The 17,495-nt window shown below is 40.4% G+C and overlaps 1 protein-coding gene across 1 annotated transcript; it reads left to right on the forward strand.

Annotated features, from left to right (window-relative positions):
- The first annotated feature begins 475 nt into the window (after positions 1 to 475).
- On the forward strand, positions 476 to 4,212 carry LOC140866677 (probable disease resistance protein At1g59620). Its single transcript, XM_073271713.1, has 2 exons — positions 476 to 1,598; positions 2,293 to 4,212. The coding sequence occupies exons 1-2, from the start codon at positions 626 to 628 to the stop codon at positions 4,005 to 4,007; spliced, it is 2,688 nt and encodes an 895-aa protein (XP_073127814.1). The 5' UTR covers positions 476 to 625; the 3' UTR covers positions 4,008 to 4,212.
- The last annotated feature ends 13,283 nt before the right edge of the window (positions 4,213 to 17,495 follow it).

Consider the following 17,495-nt stretch of genomic DNA (forward strand, 5'->3'; position numbering starts at 1 on the left):
ATACTTTCTGTTTGCCGCAGTAGCAAATTTGTGTTTATATAAATTCTAGTGATACTAATGTTGTACGATCCTCAAAACACCATATGAAACTGTATTCTTTACTAGCATCCATCGACTGCGTGTTCAATTCAATAAAGTCTACCATATTTTTTATTTGTTTTATATTTATGCAGTTAAATATATAATTTTATTTAATTATTAAAATTAAATATATTATTTTTAGGTTGCTGATGACAAAAACTCATATGAGACAATCTCAAGGATCATTTTTGTAAGACAAGACTTTTATATAAATTATATATATATCCATTAAAAATTATATGCCAAAATTATTAATTACTTATTATTATAAATATGACACTGGTAACAAGTCTTACACGGAAATCGTGAGTGTTACTCTATCCTCAATTCCCATCCGAATAACAGATAAACGGTAGAATATGGATGCACCTGTCGTAGTGATCAACAAAAAATGCGTGCAGAAGGCATTGATTTAATTAGTCATATATATTTTAGTATTTTGATTGTTATGGGTCAACTTACAGAGAGGCACGCCCCTGGTTTAATAATTCAAGCAAGCTAGCAGCTGCCTGATGATGATGCACATACATCATTCATAAAAAAAATGGAGAGCGCGGTGGTGTCCGCCGTCTTGGGGGGGCTTCTGGATAGATTAAAACACTTAATGGCGGATGAAGAAGGTTATACGCAGCTCATTTCAGAGCTTGCTGCCTTGGCAACGGCACACAAATACGATTTGGTTTCCAAGCTGGGAGCCGGGAAAGATGTGAGAGAGCTAGCTTACGAGATTGAAGACAGCATTGAGTCTTATGTCATGGTCCGGGAAGCTGGGAATACATGCTGGAGTTTGAGGAAGTTCTTCTTGGGGTGGAGTCTCAAGAATGATCTTAGTGTATTCCAAAAGAAGATTAAAGAAGTCAAAAAGCGTATGATCATCACGAGTAATAAATTAGATTCTTCCCTTGAAGAAAGTAGTACTACACCTGCAGAATTCGGATTGGGTGGCATGGGGAAGACAAGGAATATCAACGATCACTACGTGGTGGGGCTTGACGGGGATGTTGAAATGCTGTCATCAAATAATTTGGTGGGAGGCAAGGATAAACTTTCCGTGGTGGCCATAGTCGGATTGGGTGGTATGGGGAAGACCACTCTTGCGAGATTGCTGTTTGATCATCATCCAGTGCAGAAGCATTTTGAGCGTCGTATATGGGCACATGCAGGCGTAGAGTTCCAGGGGAGGGGAATTTTGGAGTATATTTTAAGCGATGTTTATCCAGACTGGAGCTTGGAGAAGAAGATTGAGGAGATGGAAAGCGTGGAGTTGATGGAGGGTATTTACCAAGCACTACATGGGAAAAGATACGTGGTTGTTCTGGATGATATATATGACTGGGAGACGATACGTTTTGCGTTTCCAGATGACCATAATGGCAGCAGAGTCATCATCACTAGCCGCTTCACGGATATCGCTCGTCGTTCACCCAATTATTACACACACCATATGAGGCCTTTGACCCTCGAGGAGAGCTGGGAGCTTATGAAAACACGATTAGTAGGACATCATAATCATTTAGGTACCGTGTTGTATTTCTTCTTCATGAAATTATAAATTATATATACTTTTTATTACCCATCAAGATTTTGGTATTCGGTTTCATCATAAATATTTGTTTGTGCTTTAATTAGTTTTTCATCGATCCACTCGTTAACATATAGAGTCAACCCAAAATTTGGAACGATCCGATCCCGAATCAATAAGGACACAAATTTTCATTTAGTATCTAAATTATATTTGATCAATCAAACGACGAAAGTCCTTTACTACCTAGGTTTTAAAAAGGGTAAAAGCTTGTTTATGCGTGAAGGTCAAGCTTCTAACTTTTTAAGTTTATAAGCAAGTTTAGAACGAGTTTAAGCGTGAAAAAAACGTTTTTAATTTTTACTATAATTTTAATTATTTTAAGATAAACATTAAATAAAATGTTAGAATAATCATAAATATAAGATTTAATAGATAATTCAAGTTTTAAACTATAAATATACGTAACTATAAAAATGTTTTCATTTTTTTTAAAAAAATGAAATATATCTTTTGTTCTAAAACGCAGTCCTTAATTGAGCTTAAAAGCAACAATTTTTTTAAAAAAACTAAAATCTCTAATAATTTTATGTTTTAGATAAATAGATGAGAATCATCATTTTTTTTTTTTTTTTCTAAAATTTTAAAAGTTATAATCACGTACGTATTCTTCTCTTCTTGATATACAGACATGGAGGCCAAGGAGATCGGACTTCAAATTATAAGACACTGTCGGGGCGTCCCTTTGCTTATAGTTGTCGTTGGCTCTCAATGCAGGTTGAGGCAGTTGGAGGATTGGAAGAAGTTGCTGCAGCATCTGGTGGAACACCAATATGAAGCCAAAAGTGATGAATATTTTATTGATTTTAGCTATAAAATGTTGCCAGTTCATTTGAAGCCGTGTTTTCTTTATTTGGGACACTTCCCAACTGATCACCATATCCTGATCGAGAAATTGTACTTACTGTGGATCGCCGAAGGGTTTGTATCAAAAAAAGATCTTCCAGATATATCAAAATTTGACATCGCTGAAAATTATTTCAAGGCACTGGCTGAGAGAAGCATGGTGATGGTTCAAGATCAGGAGCAAGTATTTTTCGACAAATCGTGTCAAATTCATGACCTACTACGTGAACTCTGTCTGGTGAAGGCAATGGAGGAAGAATTCTTTCGGGTCGTTGATTTTGGACGTGGGAACCACAAACGGGCCGTATCACACAGACTAGCCATATATTTGAACATGCAGGAGTCTGCGGTTTCTTTGGACATGATACCTGAAGCCAAGAGCGTCCGTTCACTTCTTTTCTACGAGAAAAACGGGCCACTGACGAAGCCAAATTCTCAGTGGCCGGCAGAAGCTGCTGATCTTAAGGAGTTCCGACGGGCTAGAGTGTTGGATTTTGACGGAGTCGATTTTCGAGTTAAACAGCTTCCAAAAAGTATAAAGAGACTTGTTTACCTGAGGCACCTAAGTTTCCGTGGATGCTATCTCCTTGAATTCCCATCGTCGTTCAGCAATCTATCGTTCTTGGAAACATTGGACTTGTTGGTGCACGAATCCTGTCGAATAACTATAGCAAATGTCTTGTGGAACTTCAAACGCTTGAGGTATCTATATCTCCCCGTGGTATTTCTAGTTCAAAACAAAGCACAAGAATATCATGATCATAAACTGAAGCTGAATGGTTTGACAGAGCTTGAAATACTCGAAAATTTCCACGCCGGCCTATGCGACGCAAATGACCTTGAAATGCTATATAACGTTCAAAGGTTTACAGGGGTTGTAGATGGGAACAACGATGACTTGGAGAAGATTTTCAAGCATTTGAAACATTGGAAGATAGCTAGCTCAGGCCAATCATCACTAGTGGTAAAGAATTTTGATTGTTACTCGGAGAAAAGATTCTTGATCGTGGAGAATTTGCTTACCCGTTGTAAAGCTCTTCCTGTTTTGGAGATAGAGGGGCATCTGCCTCGGTTACCAGGTTATACGGATATCAGTCCAAATTTCACCGAGATGGTATTTAGCAGATCCGAATTAATTGAACAAGACCCCATGCAAATACTAGGGAAGCTTCCGAAACTAAGGAGCCTCGTTTTGTCCAACAATGCATTTGCAGCGTATAAAATGGTGTGTTCTAAATCAGACTTCCCTGAACTCAAGATTCTCAAACTGGCGATGCTGCAAAGGTTGAATAGATGGGAGGTGGATTCAGGCGCCATGCCGAAACTTGCGATTTTGGTCATCGAGCAGTGCAAAGGTTTGGAAATGCTCCCCGATGAACTGATGGAGATAACAACTCTCAAGGAACTAAAGATTGGGTCGATGCCTCGAAAATTTCAGGACAAAGTTCGTAGCATGGCTGCCCAGGTACCGCTGCGAGTCACCATGTATAGTACTTGATTGATTGCCATTTGCTTGCTTGTGTGGGCTTGAATGTTGTTTTCAGATTCACGTTTGTTGATATAAGTGAATAAAAGGGTGCTGCAGTGTGAGTGTTGGATTTGATGGGGAGTTTGCAATTTTCATATCCTAACTTTGTATATTTTGGATTTTATTCGTGTAACTCCTTATAAAGTTTGACTTATATCCATTAGTTTGGATTGTATATATATTTTCTTTTGTCTTCTTTTCTTTTTTTTTTTTCTTACCAAAAGTCACTAAACTTATAGGCTGCATTTACTTGTGGTGATTATTATGTGATAAGACTATTAATAATAATTAATCTCATGTTTACTTAAAAATTTACAAAAATTCCTAAATTCAAGTGCCCGTTAATAATTATATTTGAGCATGATTTTTAATTCTCGATTTCATTAAGGTTAAATAATCTATGGCTTGTATAAATGGAAAAAAAATTAGAAAACTCCTAATATACCCTTATTTCTAACCATTTCTATTATATTTAAAGGGCAAAATTGTGAATTTTTGTTTAATCACAATTCTAATCACAATCGTAATCAATCACAGTAAACAAATTATTATTTATCCAATACACTCTATATCATATCTTATTAGTTTAATAATCACCTAATAAATTATATCTTTAACAATCCTATCAACATAAGTAAACGCAACCATAGAATTTTTCTTATTTTACAATATGTTTCCTACAGCTCAAAATGGAAGAAAATAAACTTATGTTTTCCTTTATTTTTACTTGGGTAGATTTTAATATGTGTAATGCATATTTTATTCTCGTCACATGATTCACGTATGAAAGTATCCGTATCAAATACACAATAATTTAATGGATTTAGCGATTTAAGGCGAAAAAAGCCGAAATATTTTTAACAAAGGTTCCAAACTGTTAAAACTAATGTGTCTACAAAGCTGGCTGGACTCAATTGAAGGAACCAAACTGAACTGAGGTACATAGACTGATAGTGAGAAATTGGTGTCTTGTCCCAAACTGAAGTGACAAGCTAAACTGATCACCAAACTGAACAGATGGTAGCAGCTGATGGAACACTCGACTGAAGAAGGGAAGCAATCGATGTAAGAGTTAATGGATCAGTCTCAAAGATGGAATCAGCCAAGACTGAAGTCAATTGCGAAGAAAATCAGTTTGGGTATTGTAGTAGCCCGGTTCCATTTTAAAAGATTAAGTAATTTTAAGCATGTTAGAAAATGGCATATAATTTTAAAAGTGTCAAAACATGTTTAAGAAGTCCTTATTTGGTGAAAATAAATGGAAAATCAGATCCGAAACGTCCGATAATGGTGGGGTAAGTCCCGAGGGTCCAAAAATGACTTCGGAAGGACCAAAACAGTTCGGAGCATTCGGACAAGTTCGGGCCCTCCGAACCCGAGTTCGGACCGTCCGAACTCCGCAGGGTTCAGGTGTCTAAAAGGCTCGGACAAGTGGCAGTTTGGACCGTCCGAACCCAGTTCAGACCGTCCGAACTTTGCCTATAAATAGGGGTCCGAATTCCTCATTTTGAAGGCACAATTTTCCTCTCCTCTCCCGATAATTGCTCTATTGGGCTTCGGGACTCTTTCTTTAAGAGTTGGAGTAGGAAATAGTATATTTTTATAGCGGACAGTGTCCGCAGTAGCAGCCAGGCGGCGGAGCTCTGACGAGGCGTCCAGGGGTCGTAGCTAGGCTATGCCCAGGCTTTGGGGCATGCGTCATCAGCGGGCTGACGACGAACGAATGTATGGCTTTGGTTCCCTATAGTAAATAGGGAGTAGGCTATAGTTTAATTAAGGCTTTTAGAGCCTAGTAGGTGATGTTTGGCATGCTTGATAATGCATGGGTTATTTATGTTGTAGATTTGCATGGTAGGCTTGGACCTAGAGGGGAATCATCTAGGATCTGCCTTAGTAAGGTACGAAAGTATTATTCGAGATATCCAGATTGAGTATGCATGTATTATGTGTTTGCATGAATTATGTGATTGCATGTTTTATGTCTTTATATACAACATGTCATGACTGTATGTTGCATACATGAGCATATTGAGCTTTTACCTTAGAGGTATCCTATAGTAGGGCACTCACCCTACGAGTTTGTGGATGGTTGGATACGTAAGTCTTGTGTTAGGTCACCGTGATGGTTGGACATATGTACTAGTATCAGGTCACCATTATCCACTGGTATATGAGCCACCTCCTGATGCGACGGCGCAACGTGCTATATACCCTGGGCCCGGTCTATGAGCTTGTTTCTTGACTTGAGAGTCCTGGTACCTAGTTCACTTGCATATATGCACACATAACACCGTATACTCATACTCTCATACTGAGCATGTTAAGCTCACTTTCGGTTATTTTTTGTTGGCTGGATGCCCTATTCCATGGGGCAGTTGCAGGTAGTTCTCCCGGGGATAGGGACGTTAGGTGGTGACCAAGGCTGGATAGCAGGGTTGACCACTGGGTTTTGTCTACCTGGTATTTTATTATTTTAAGATTCCGCAGTTACTCTGATTAAGATTATTTTATTGATTAATTGCATGCTTAATTTCTAATTAGTAGGTGATCACGGAGTGGGTCACTACATTTATGGTATCAGAGCATGCAATAAGATTCTTTGGGACATAGTATTGATTTTGGGTTATCCTTTGTAGGATTACAATTTGGTTTCAATGATGATAGCAGTATCAGGAATTGGAATAGCAGGATGTCTAGGCTTTTCCAAGATCGTTATTGCCAAGGTTGGCAGCAGTGGATCGTATTATGTGGATCCCAGGAGGATGGAGCTGGAAAGAGAATATCCAGTTTTCAATGCCAGGTGCTTCTCAGGGTTGAATGGAATGTGTGACATGTAGTCATCCATTCTGAGTCGACCAAGGAAGCCACCCCGAAAGACTCTTCACTTGTAGTTGGAGAGATTGTCAGGAAAATCTTGTCTCATCTACCAGATTAGGAACCCAACAATATTGGAAGGATCCGGTAGATTAGCAAGATTTTATCTTTTAGATCTTGAGATGAAGAAGTTCTGCTGACATGAGTAGCAGACAGGAAACTTCATGTTCAAGATCAGTAGACGGAATGAAAAACTTTTGCATGAATTTAAATACTATATTTTGTTGTAAATAGCATTTCAGTTGTAATCAGATGTATTAAAGATTTCAGTATTTGATGTACTCAGTTATTGTTGTATTGTAAACCATTCAGTGTAATCTTTTGATTAAGCTACGTATTACATGGGATTGTAATAAAGATTGTATTGGAACCTGGATTTGTGGTTCAAGTATTGTAATCATTAAAGATTAACTTGGTTATATTGAATAAAAGATTGATTATTGTTTAAATGAGTACTTGGGAATTTTGCATGAATAGTTCTAGATGTTTTTACCTAGAATATTCTAGTAAGCCAAGTGTTTTCCAGAGATGATGTGATTCATCAGGATGCATGAATGTTTGTTCTAGACGGATTTATTTAGAACAGTTGGTTGTTTTGATTTTTTTAGGTTGTTACCTAGTGGTGATGGATTTTCATCAAGATGACAGATTAAGTAATACCAAGAGTTGTGGATTGTGACCAGTACTAGACGTGAGGAAGCGCGACCCTTAGTCGGTATTACTCTGAAAGTTTTCTTACTTCAGAGGTTGTTTTGGAGGTCTTTGTACTCCATAGACTATATAGGGAAGGCTACTCAGTCTGAAAATTTGGCACAGTCACAGCAGGGTATGACTTTGGATAGGGCAGATACCAGGTGTGGTACAAGATTTAGTTATCGTCTGTTAAGGATACTGTTGAATCCGATATTTTGGTGATAACAAACAACAACTCATTGTATAGGAATGTGCTGCCAACCATTGTATTTCAGGAATCTACTACAACTTCTACCGGAAGCTTGTCAACCGCCTATGTCTCTCGACCGGTTGAAGTCTCAAGCCTATCGACTGGCTGAAGACACAAGGATAAATCCATCTACCGGAAGCTTGTCAACCGCCTATTCTCTCGACCGGTTGAAGTCTCAAGCCTATCGACTGGTTATTCAAACCAGCAGAGGACAAATATCCCTACCGGTAGAATGCCAACTGCCTATCAAGATATCTCGAGACAAGTACCTGTGACAAGATGTTCTTTGCAGGATCCTTTATTAAAAGCAGAACCGGCGTATCAGAAGATTTGTTGACTCCTGCAAATCAAGACAACAGGTTGCACCAAAATGGCAAAAACACAGAATGACTGCAGATAAAGCACTCGACCGTTTATTCCAGTTTTGGACCCTGGAAGTTGTCTGCAGTGTACGATCCTCATGCAGAATCATCAATGCATTTATGAGCATTAAATGTGCATTCAATGCAGCATCAGAACGTTCAAAATAAAGACGTTGATGATTGACCTATTTAAAGGGAGGATTGCTCAAGAAGTGAACAACATAGAGAAAAACAACAAAAAAAGGAACAACAACAAGTGATACGAGACAACGAAGAGAGACATTTCAATCACTTGAGTAATATCAGAAGTCCTCATCTGATATACTTGAGCACACTCACAAGATCATTCATCTGCTGCTCAAATAAACCCTCGCTTATAGTTCACGTATCTGATCATCAAGGATCATCCTAGGGTTTCCAAGCCTCTCGACCGCTCTGCAGTCTGAGAAGCTCAACTCAACTATACTCAGTGTTGAAGAGACTTGAAGCTGCTCTGAAAGCTTCCACCAGTCTGATAAGAACTGAGAATCTTATCTGTGTAAATCTAGGAGTTTCGGATTAGGCATTGGATAAGTCCTAAGTCTGAAGTGGGTGTATTACAAGACGTTGTAATAACCAAAGTCTTCTAGTGAATTCCTTCCTAAGTGGAAGAAGGGGAGACGTAGAAGGATTAAGCCTTCGAACTTCCATAAAATCGTGCTTTAGCCTTTACTGCCATTTATCTTACATCCTGCTCATACATTGCTTTATAAACTTTGCATCACTAAAACCTCTGAACTATTTCCGCACTATTTAAGTTGTTCAAAACGTTTTAGAAGTTGAGAAAACAGATTAAGTGAACTAAACCTCACTTGATCATTTTAAAGAAGAAGAAGAAAAGTTTCAGAGTGTATTCACCCCTCCTCTACCCTCTGAACCGATCCCAACAAGTGGTATCAAAGCGGGTTCCTTTCTCAACTGTTGATCTAAAGTTTTAAAATCATGACTTCTTTCAACAGAATTCCTATGTTTTCTAAAGAAGAGTATGATGATTGGAAAATTCGCATGCAGGCACATCTTGCAGCACAGGATGATGACATGCTATATGTCATAACAGACGGTCCTATCAAAATTATGAAGGTCAACCCAGCTCTAGCCGATGGTGCAGGACAAATGATTGAGAAACCAAGAGCTGAGTGGACCACTGAGGACAAAAAGAAGGCCAATCTTGACAATGTGGCCCGGGACATCCTATACAAAACACTGGACAAGAATATGTTCAGCAAAATCAAGTCATGTTCCACAGCAAAGGAGATTTGGGAGAAGCTCACTCAGCTGTGTGAAGGGAATGACCAGACAAAGGAAAACAAGCTCACCTTGGCCATTCAAAAATATGACAACGCCAAAATGAAGCCAGGGGAAACCATGGCTGAATTTGATGAACGGTTTAGTAGTATCATTTGTGATCTTATTGCTTTAGGTAAAACTTATACTAACCGTGAAATTGCTGTGAAGGTTATGAGAGCTCTGCCCAAAGAATGGGAGATCAAGACAGTGGCCATGAGAGAGTCGAAAGACTTGAGCAAGGTTGAACTGCATGATCTCTTTGCAGATCTTAAAGCCTACGAGTTCGAGCTCAACATGAGAACAGAAGATGAACCATCTACCTCTCAACCAACCAAGGCCTTAACCTCAACCGTGATACGTCCACCGGTCGAGGAAGCTCCAAAGAGATCAGCTGAGCAAATCAGCAATGAAGCCATGACACTCTTTGTCAAGAAATTTGGTAAATTTATGCGTAAAAACAATTCTAAATTTAAAAATTATCATAAATCGGACCATACAAACGATGGTCCTACTTGTTTTAACTGTGGCAAGCCAGGCCATTTCATTGCAGAGTGCACCAAGCCTAAGAGCAATGATCAAAAGCAATTTTCTGAAAGAAGAAGGGGCAAGGAGGACAGGAGGACCCTTAGAAAAGGAAGAGACCAAAGGGTTCTAGTAGCAGACAAAAGCAAAAGCAAGTGGGCCGAGTCTGACTCCGACAACTCCAATACCGGAAGCTCTTCAGATGACAGCGATGATGAAAAGATGGAATGCCTTATGGCTGACATCGAAGAAGAAGCTGAGGAGGTATTTGACTTTGGCTCACCTGAATTTACTCACAGTGATTTGGTTACTGCTTTACACGAAATGGCTAATGAATACAAAGCATTATCCAAGGAGTTCGAGGAAGTAAAGGCAAAAAGAGCCGACCTAAAAGATAAGTCAAGCAAATCAAGCTGCATGCAGCAAAAAGAGCTTGATGGTCTTAAGGTCAAGCTAAGTCTGCTGGCTACTGAGAACGACACCTTGAAAAGAGTATTCCAAGCTACCTTGATTGAGAATAAAAAACTACTTGAAACCATTAAGGCTTGGAATAAATCTTCTGTAACCATTGACAAGATTCAAGAAATCCAAAGACCGGTACATGATAAGACCGGTCTAAGGTTTGGAACAAATGAACAGTCTATGGAGTCCTGTATTCAGTCAAGCCTGGACAAAGGCAATCTTAACAAAATAAGATTTGTCAGGTCCAGCACGATATATGAACACGATAAGTGCAGCTTTGACAAAAATCAGAAAGTATCTAACGAACGAAGTTCTAAGCATAGAGGGCTGGGATATGTGGATCCCCAGATCTCTAATCAAAGAGGAACTTGGATCAAACCTAAACCTAATGAAAGAAGAAAGGGAAACCAATCTAATTTCAAAAGGCCATGGAATGAGCCAAACTACTCTAAGAAAAGATGGTCAAAGGAGAAGCCTTACCAGTACTTTAATTGCAGGCCAGTTCAAAAGAGGTACAGGCTAACTGATAAAAATAAAAAAGGCAAGCAGCACACAGTAACCTCACAAGCACACACATTTACTGCCTATCGACCGCACAGATTTCTGGACACACACACGGGCAATCCTGTAAGGGTGTTCCAGGTGTGGGTCCCGAAAGGGCTAATCCGACCTGGACCCTACTAGATATGGGTACCAAAAGTTCTTCACCCTTTGCAGGTACTAAAAGTCCAAACAGGCGAGAAAACCACTTCTATCAAGGACACTACCTGGTATTTAGATAGCGGTTGTTCACGACACATGACAGGGAATCCAGAACTTCTAACAGAAGTGGTGTTGTGCAAAGGACCAAAGATCAGCTTTGGAGACAACTCCAAAGGTAAAACCATGGGTAAGGGTAAGATTATCCATGGTAACATCATTATTAAAGATGTGTTACTTGTTGACAAACTATGTTATAATTTGATAAGTATTAGTCAACTATGTGACAATGATCATTCGGTCGAGTTTCACAAACACACTTGCCTCATAAAAAATGACAAAGGTGAGACTCTTATGACCGGTGTACGAGACCTAAACACCTACAAGGTAAACTGGTCTTGCTCACATATTTCCTCACCTACTTGTCTTACTGCTCATCATGATAAACATTGGCTGTGGCATAAGCGATTAAATCATCTAAATTTTAAGTCCATTTCTAACTTGAGGAAGCATGATTTGGTTTCTGGACTGCCCGAAGGAGATTTTATAAAAGACAAAGTTTGTCCTGCTTGTCAACTAGGAAAGCAGGTGAGAGCAACTTTTAAAAATAAAGGGTGTATGTCTTCTTCCAAATGTTTAGACTTACTTCACATGGACCTATTTGGTCCTATACCAGTAAGAAGCTTAAGGGGAATGAGATATGCTCTTGTTGTTATAGATGACTTTTCTCGATTTACTTGGGTCATCTTTCTCTCTTCAAAAGATCAAACTGCACCTCACCTGATTAAGCTTTTTAAACGCTTGCAAAATGAACAATCTACTGTGATAGATAGGATCAGGAGTGATAGAGGGACTGAATTTTTAAACACCACTCTTATGACTTATCTAGATGATCAGGGAATCAAGCATGAGTTGTCAGCTGCTAGATCCCCACAGCAAAATGGGGTGGCTGAAAGAAGGAACCGTACTTTAAAAGAAGCAGCCAGAACTATGATTGCTGATTCAAATGTTTCTCAAAGGCTTTGGGCAGAAGCAGTTAACACAGCTTGCTATACTCAAAACAGATCTATGATTAATAAACGATTTAACAAAACTCCATATGAGATCTGGAATGGCACAAAACCTGATATTTCATACTTCAAAATTTTTTGGTGCAAATGCTTTATCCACAACAATGGCAAAAACCATTTGACAGCCTTCGATGCCAAAGCAGACGAAGGAACTTTTATTGGTTACTCAGCCGTTAGCAGAGCTTATCGAGTGTTCAATCAAAGATCACTAACGGTCGAGGAAACCATTCATATTATTTTTGATGAATCTACTCTTTGTACAGAACAAACTCAAGGGAGCATAAATGATCTGAGTCACAGATTGGAAAACACAAATCTACAGGAAGAGAGTGACAGTGATCTATATCCTCCAAAGAAGGATGATCCAGCTCCCTCTACCGTTTGTGATCAAACAAGGCCAGAAGTGGATCCACCGGTGGATAACGATCCTCCTGCCAATGATGATCCAGTAAACGAGGACGTTCATCAACCAATTGATGACAACCCTTTAGGGAATTATTTTAGGTGGAACAAAAATCATCCACCTGGGTTGGTCATAGGTGACCCTTCTGCTCCTCGAAAAACACGTGGTCAAATGATTAATGAATTCTTGCATGCAGCTTTCATATCTCAGGTAGAGCCCAAGAAGATAGATGAAGCCCTATCAGATGCCAGCTGGATCGAGGCAATGCAAGAAGAACTGAATCAATTCACCCGCAACAATGTTTGGCATCTAGTTCCTCGACCGGAAAATCAAAATGTGATTGGAACTAGATGGGTGTTTCGTAACAAGCTCGATGAACATGGCACTGTTGTGCGTAACAAAGCTCGACTTGTTGCTCAAGGATTTAGACAAGAAGAAGGCATAGACTTTGAGGAATCTTTCGTGCCAGTTGCAAGACTAGAAGCAATCCGCCATCTTTCTTGCCTATGCAGCTTTTAAGGATTTTAAAGTTTATCAAATGGATGTCAAGTCTGCATTCCTCAATGGTCTACTTCAAGAAGAGGTGTACGTTGAACAACCACCAGGTTTTGTCAATCCTACTCATCCTCAATATATCTATAAACTTGACAAAGCTCTTTATGGATTAAAACAAGCACCACGTGCTTGGTATGACACATTACTAAAATTTTTACTGGAACATGATTTCCAAATTGGAACGGTCGATAAGACCCTGTTTAAATTTGTAAAAGGTGATCATGTGTTACTAGTACAAATTTATGTTGATGAAATTATATTTGGGTCAACTAACCCCAAGTTGTGCTCAAAGTTCTCTAAGCTAATGCAGGAGAAGTTTGAAATGAGCATGATGGGCGAGCTAAACTTCTTTCTTGGACTTCAAGTGAAGCAACTTGAAACTGGAATATTTATCAATCAGTCCAAGTATGCCAAGGAATTGGTAAAGAAGTTTGGAATGGAACAATGCTCAACTGCATTTACCCCCATGAGTACATCAATCAAGCTTGATAAAGATGAAGGGGGAATTCCGGTCGAGGTAACCATGTATCGAGGCCTTATTGGCTCATTGCTTTATTTGACTGCCAGTCGACCGGATATTATGTATTCAGTCTGTCTATGTGCTAGATTTCAAGCAGCACCTAAGCAATCTCATTTCATTGCTGCCAAACGAATCATTAAATATATTAAAGGAACTACTAATGTGGGTCTTTGGTATCCCAAAGATTCAAATCTTAATCTTATTGGCTATTCAGATGCAGATTATGCAGGGTGTAGAATTGATCGCAAAAGTACAAGCGGCACATGTCAATTCCTTGGAGATAGACTGATTTCGTGGTCAAGTAAGAAGCAGACATCAATTGCTACCTCGACCGCCGAAGCAGAATACCTTGCTGCTGGCAGCTGTTGTGCTCAAATACTTTGGATTCAACAGCAGCTTAAGGATTATGGAATCCGGTCGAGTGAAGCTCCAATCTACTGTGACAATACAAGTGCCATAGCCATCACTCACAATCCAGTGATGCACTCTAGGACAAAGCACATTGATGTCAGGCATCACTTTATCCGAGATCATGTCTTAAAGAAAGAAATCAAGCTGGAATACATCTCTACCGATCAGCAAGCAGCAGACATATTCACCAAGCCTCTACCGGACGCTAAGTTTTCTTATTTTCGAAATATTCTTGGCTTAGTAGATCTGAGTTAGTATGCATGTGTTTAGGGGGAATAATTGCCATTATGACATTAATAGCTTAGCTTTTACATTGCCATAAATAGTGGCATATCATCCGCCTTAAACTAGTATCTGACAGGCTTAGTACTAGCAGCCTTGTGCTTTGAACCAGTTGACATTAATTGGGCGCGGTGATTTTTCTCCTTAAATTTTTTTTTGAATTTCAAAAACACTTTTTCATGACGTCACCCTATGGCCCATAGGTTCCTATATATACCTCTTTACACTCGTATATCAACCTTTCACATTTGCTAAAGCTTTCATATTGCACTAAACGCTCCGTCGAATTACTCTCTAGATTTTGCTTACTTTCTGCTCTAGTTCCTATCTACAGCTATCATGTCGATCCAGAAGACCTGCCTGGCAATCAACTTTGACTCCGTGGTTAAGGCAAACAATGCAGGAATTACAGAGGTCTTCACCATGCTTGAAGCCTCTGGACTGAAGAAATTTCTGGAATGCAGTGCCATCTGCGATTTGCCTGTTTTGAAGGAGTTCTTCACTACCGCTCAAATCGAGCATGGGACTATCAAATGCGTGATCAAGACAGAAGTCTACTCTTTCAATCAGGAGTTCTTCGCTAGCACTTTGATCTGCCCTCCAGGGGTTTGACAAAATGCACGGATCTTCCAGACGGTAACTGCTCTTACTGGTTGAAGGAGTTCTCAACCACTGATGCTCCAATCAAACTGCCGGCCCAGAAGACATCTCTCAAAGCTCCATTCAGGCTCTTGACCAACATCGTAGCCAAGAATCTTCTGGCCAAGGCTGGTTCTTACGACAAAGTGACACTGGAGAAATTTCAATACATGGCGTGTATTGCCTCCAAGATCAACATAAACTGGTCAGACATTCTGTTCAATATTCTATGTGAAATGATCAGGGGCAAAGGGCAATCCGAGGGATTTGCTCTGCAAATTTGCCACATTTTGAGCATCCTTGGAGTGGACTTCTCCAAAACTGAGCCTCTGCATCCCACCAAATGGCTCAACAAGTCCACGATTCACAAATTCCTGAACAAAAAGGAGACTGCGGTTGACACCTTGCCCGCTACCGCAAAGGTTATTGCTATCCCACAACCGCTTTCAACGGTTCCGGTCGTGGCCAAACCAGTCGACACCAAAAAGTCTGCCAAGCGCCAACTGATCATCGAATCTGACTCTGAAGACGAATCACGTGAGAATGTTCCACTGATTCAAGCTTTCATCAAATCATCTCCTTCTCTATCCAAAGCAGCTGTGTCATCTACGCCTGCAGGCGAGAAGAAGAGGCAGCACAAGAAGCTAAAGTCTCTGTCTGGCCTTGCTTCTACCCTGTCAACGGTCGAGACCTCTACCGCTGCTGCTTCTACTGCTCCTCATCCTACAAAGGATGTGACAATCCGGGAAGGTGCCTTATCAGCTCCTAAGGTCACTCTAGCTGATCCCAAAGACAAAGGGAAAGGTGTGATGATCTACACACCCAAGGCTCAACCAGCAGCTACGATAGAGCTCAATCTGATCATCTCACACGTCCTCCGCACTGTCAAGCGTCACCTACAACGCTTTGACAGATGGCATCACTCCCGCACACACCTGACTCTGGCTCAAATATTTCCTAAATGGAAATCTCTAAACCTTATTGAGCAAAAGATGCTTCTATTTGCTGATACTAAAGACATCGTGGAGGCTTTGGGAAGAAGACAGCTCATAGACTTGAAGCTTCGAGGAAGTCTGCTATCTCTGTTAATTAATGAGCGTGTCAAGAATTTCAACTCTAAGAGTTCTACCGCTGCCGATGACTTTGTGATTTTGACTGGACTACAGGATAGTCTACGTCAAATCACTCAACTGCTTCAGCACTATCAAGCTCTCAATTTTGACAACACACCAGCTTCAGCAGCCTGTTTACAAGCTTATGTGCTGGAAGGACAAGTGATGATGAAGACCTTTCTCACTCAAGATCAGGGTGAGGAAGACGTCTATGCTTTTTCTTCTTCAGATGGGATTCTGACCGATCTCATCACTGCCGACCTCTTTCAATCATCTGCTCTAAAATCGAGTGTGGCAGCCTCTTCATCGGTCGACCCCTCCTCCACCGCAGTCCAAGTAGTCACTCAACCGGAAGTAGTTGTGATTGCTCACTCCTTTCCAGTGACGACCGCTCTCACCTCTCCAAGTCATCCACAAGATGCTTCAGAAGTGGTTGCACAAGAGATACCTGTCACCTCTGTGACAGAGGCTCCTTGCAGTAGTGCAGCAATAGTGCCCCCAATGGAGACACCAAGCACTATTGTATCACCTGCATCTCCAGTACAGCAAGTGACTGATGCTGATCAAGCACATCAACCGTCTCCATCCACTGAAAATTTTATGGAAGATCTCATTATGGATGAACCAAGTGCTGATCCTGATACTCCACCAACCATATTGGCTGCAGTCGAGACTATTACATCTCCAACTGTACCATTATTGGAGGGTCCATCATCTAGCTCTCCAGCCAGATCACCATCACCACATCATCGTGAGTCTAGCCCGGTTTCACCAAGAAATGACCAACAAGGGCAAATGCTTCAGACTGATGAGTCTTTGATTGACGCCATGGCCGCAGCTCTAGATCATACCTTGATTAATAGGCTACATGAGCTCACGCAAACGGTTAGGTCCTTCTCTCAAGATATCACTAACTCCTCCTTCTCCGTTGATAATTCACGCCAGACGATGATTCGGCATTTCGAGACCGTGTCTCGAGACCTTGCTCGTATGACCACAGAGATCACTAATCATCATCGCACTCAAATCAACACGCTCTCTACCGTCTCTGAACAAGTTGTCCGATCCGAAAATCGCCTTCACAAGCAGTTGAATGATCGGATGGACACTATGCAAGCTACTCTACTTGCTCAACTCGATGCAAAGATTGACAATATGCAATCCTGCCTTGGCACTCAACTCACTGAGATCATCGTTCGACTCAACCAAGGTGATGCCAAAAAGGGGGAAGAAGAGCAACGTAGAGCAGCAGAGGCAAGAAGACGAGAAGAAGAGTCC

This window comes from Henckelia pumila, chromosome 4, assembly GCF_033568475.1.
Source record: "Henckelia pumila isolate YLH828 chromosome 4, ASM3356847v2, whole genome shotgun sequence".
NCBI classification, from domain to species: domain Eukaryota; kingdom Viridiplantae; phylum Streptophyta; class Magnoliopsida; order Lamiales; family Gesneriaceae; genus Henckelia; species Henckelia pumila.

Coding starts and splice junctions, on each gene's coding strand:
- LOC140866677 (XM_073271713.1), top strand. CDS start 626: ATGGAGAGCGCGGTGGTGTCCGCCGTCTTGGGGGGGCTTCTGGATAGA. Junction 1,599..2,292: donor AGGACATCATAATCATTTAG/GTACCGTGTTGT, acceptor CTTGATATACAG/ACATGGAGGCCAAGGAGATC.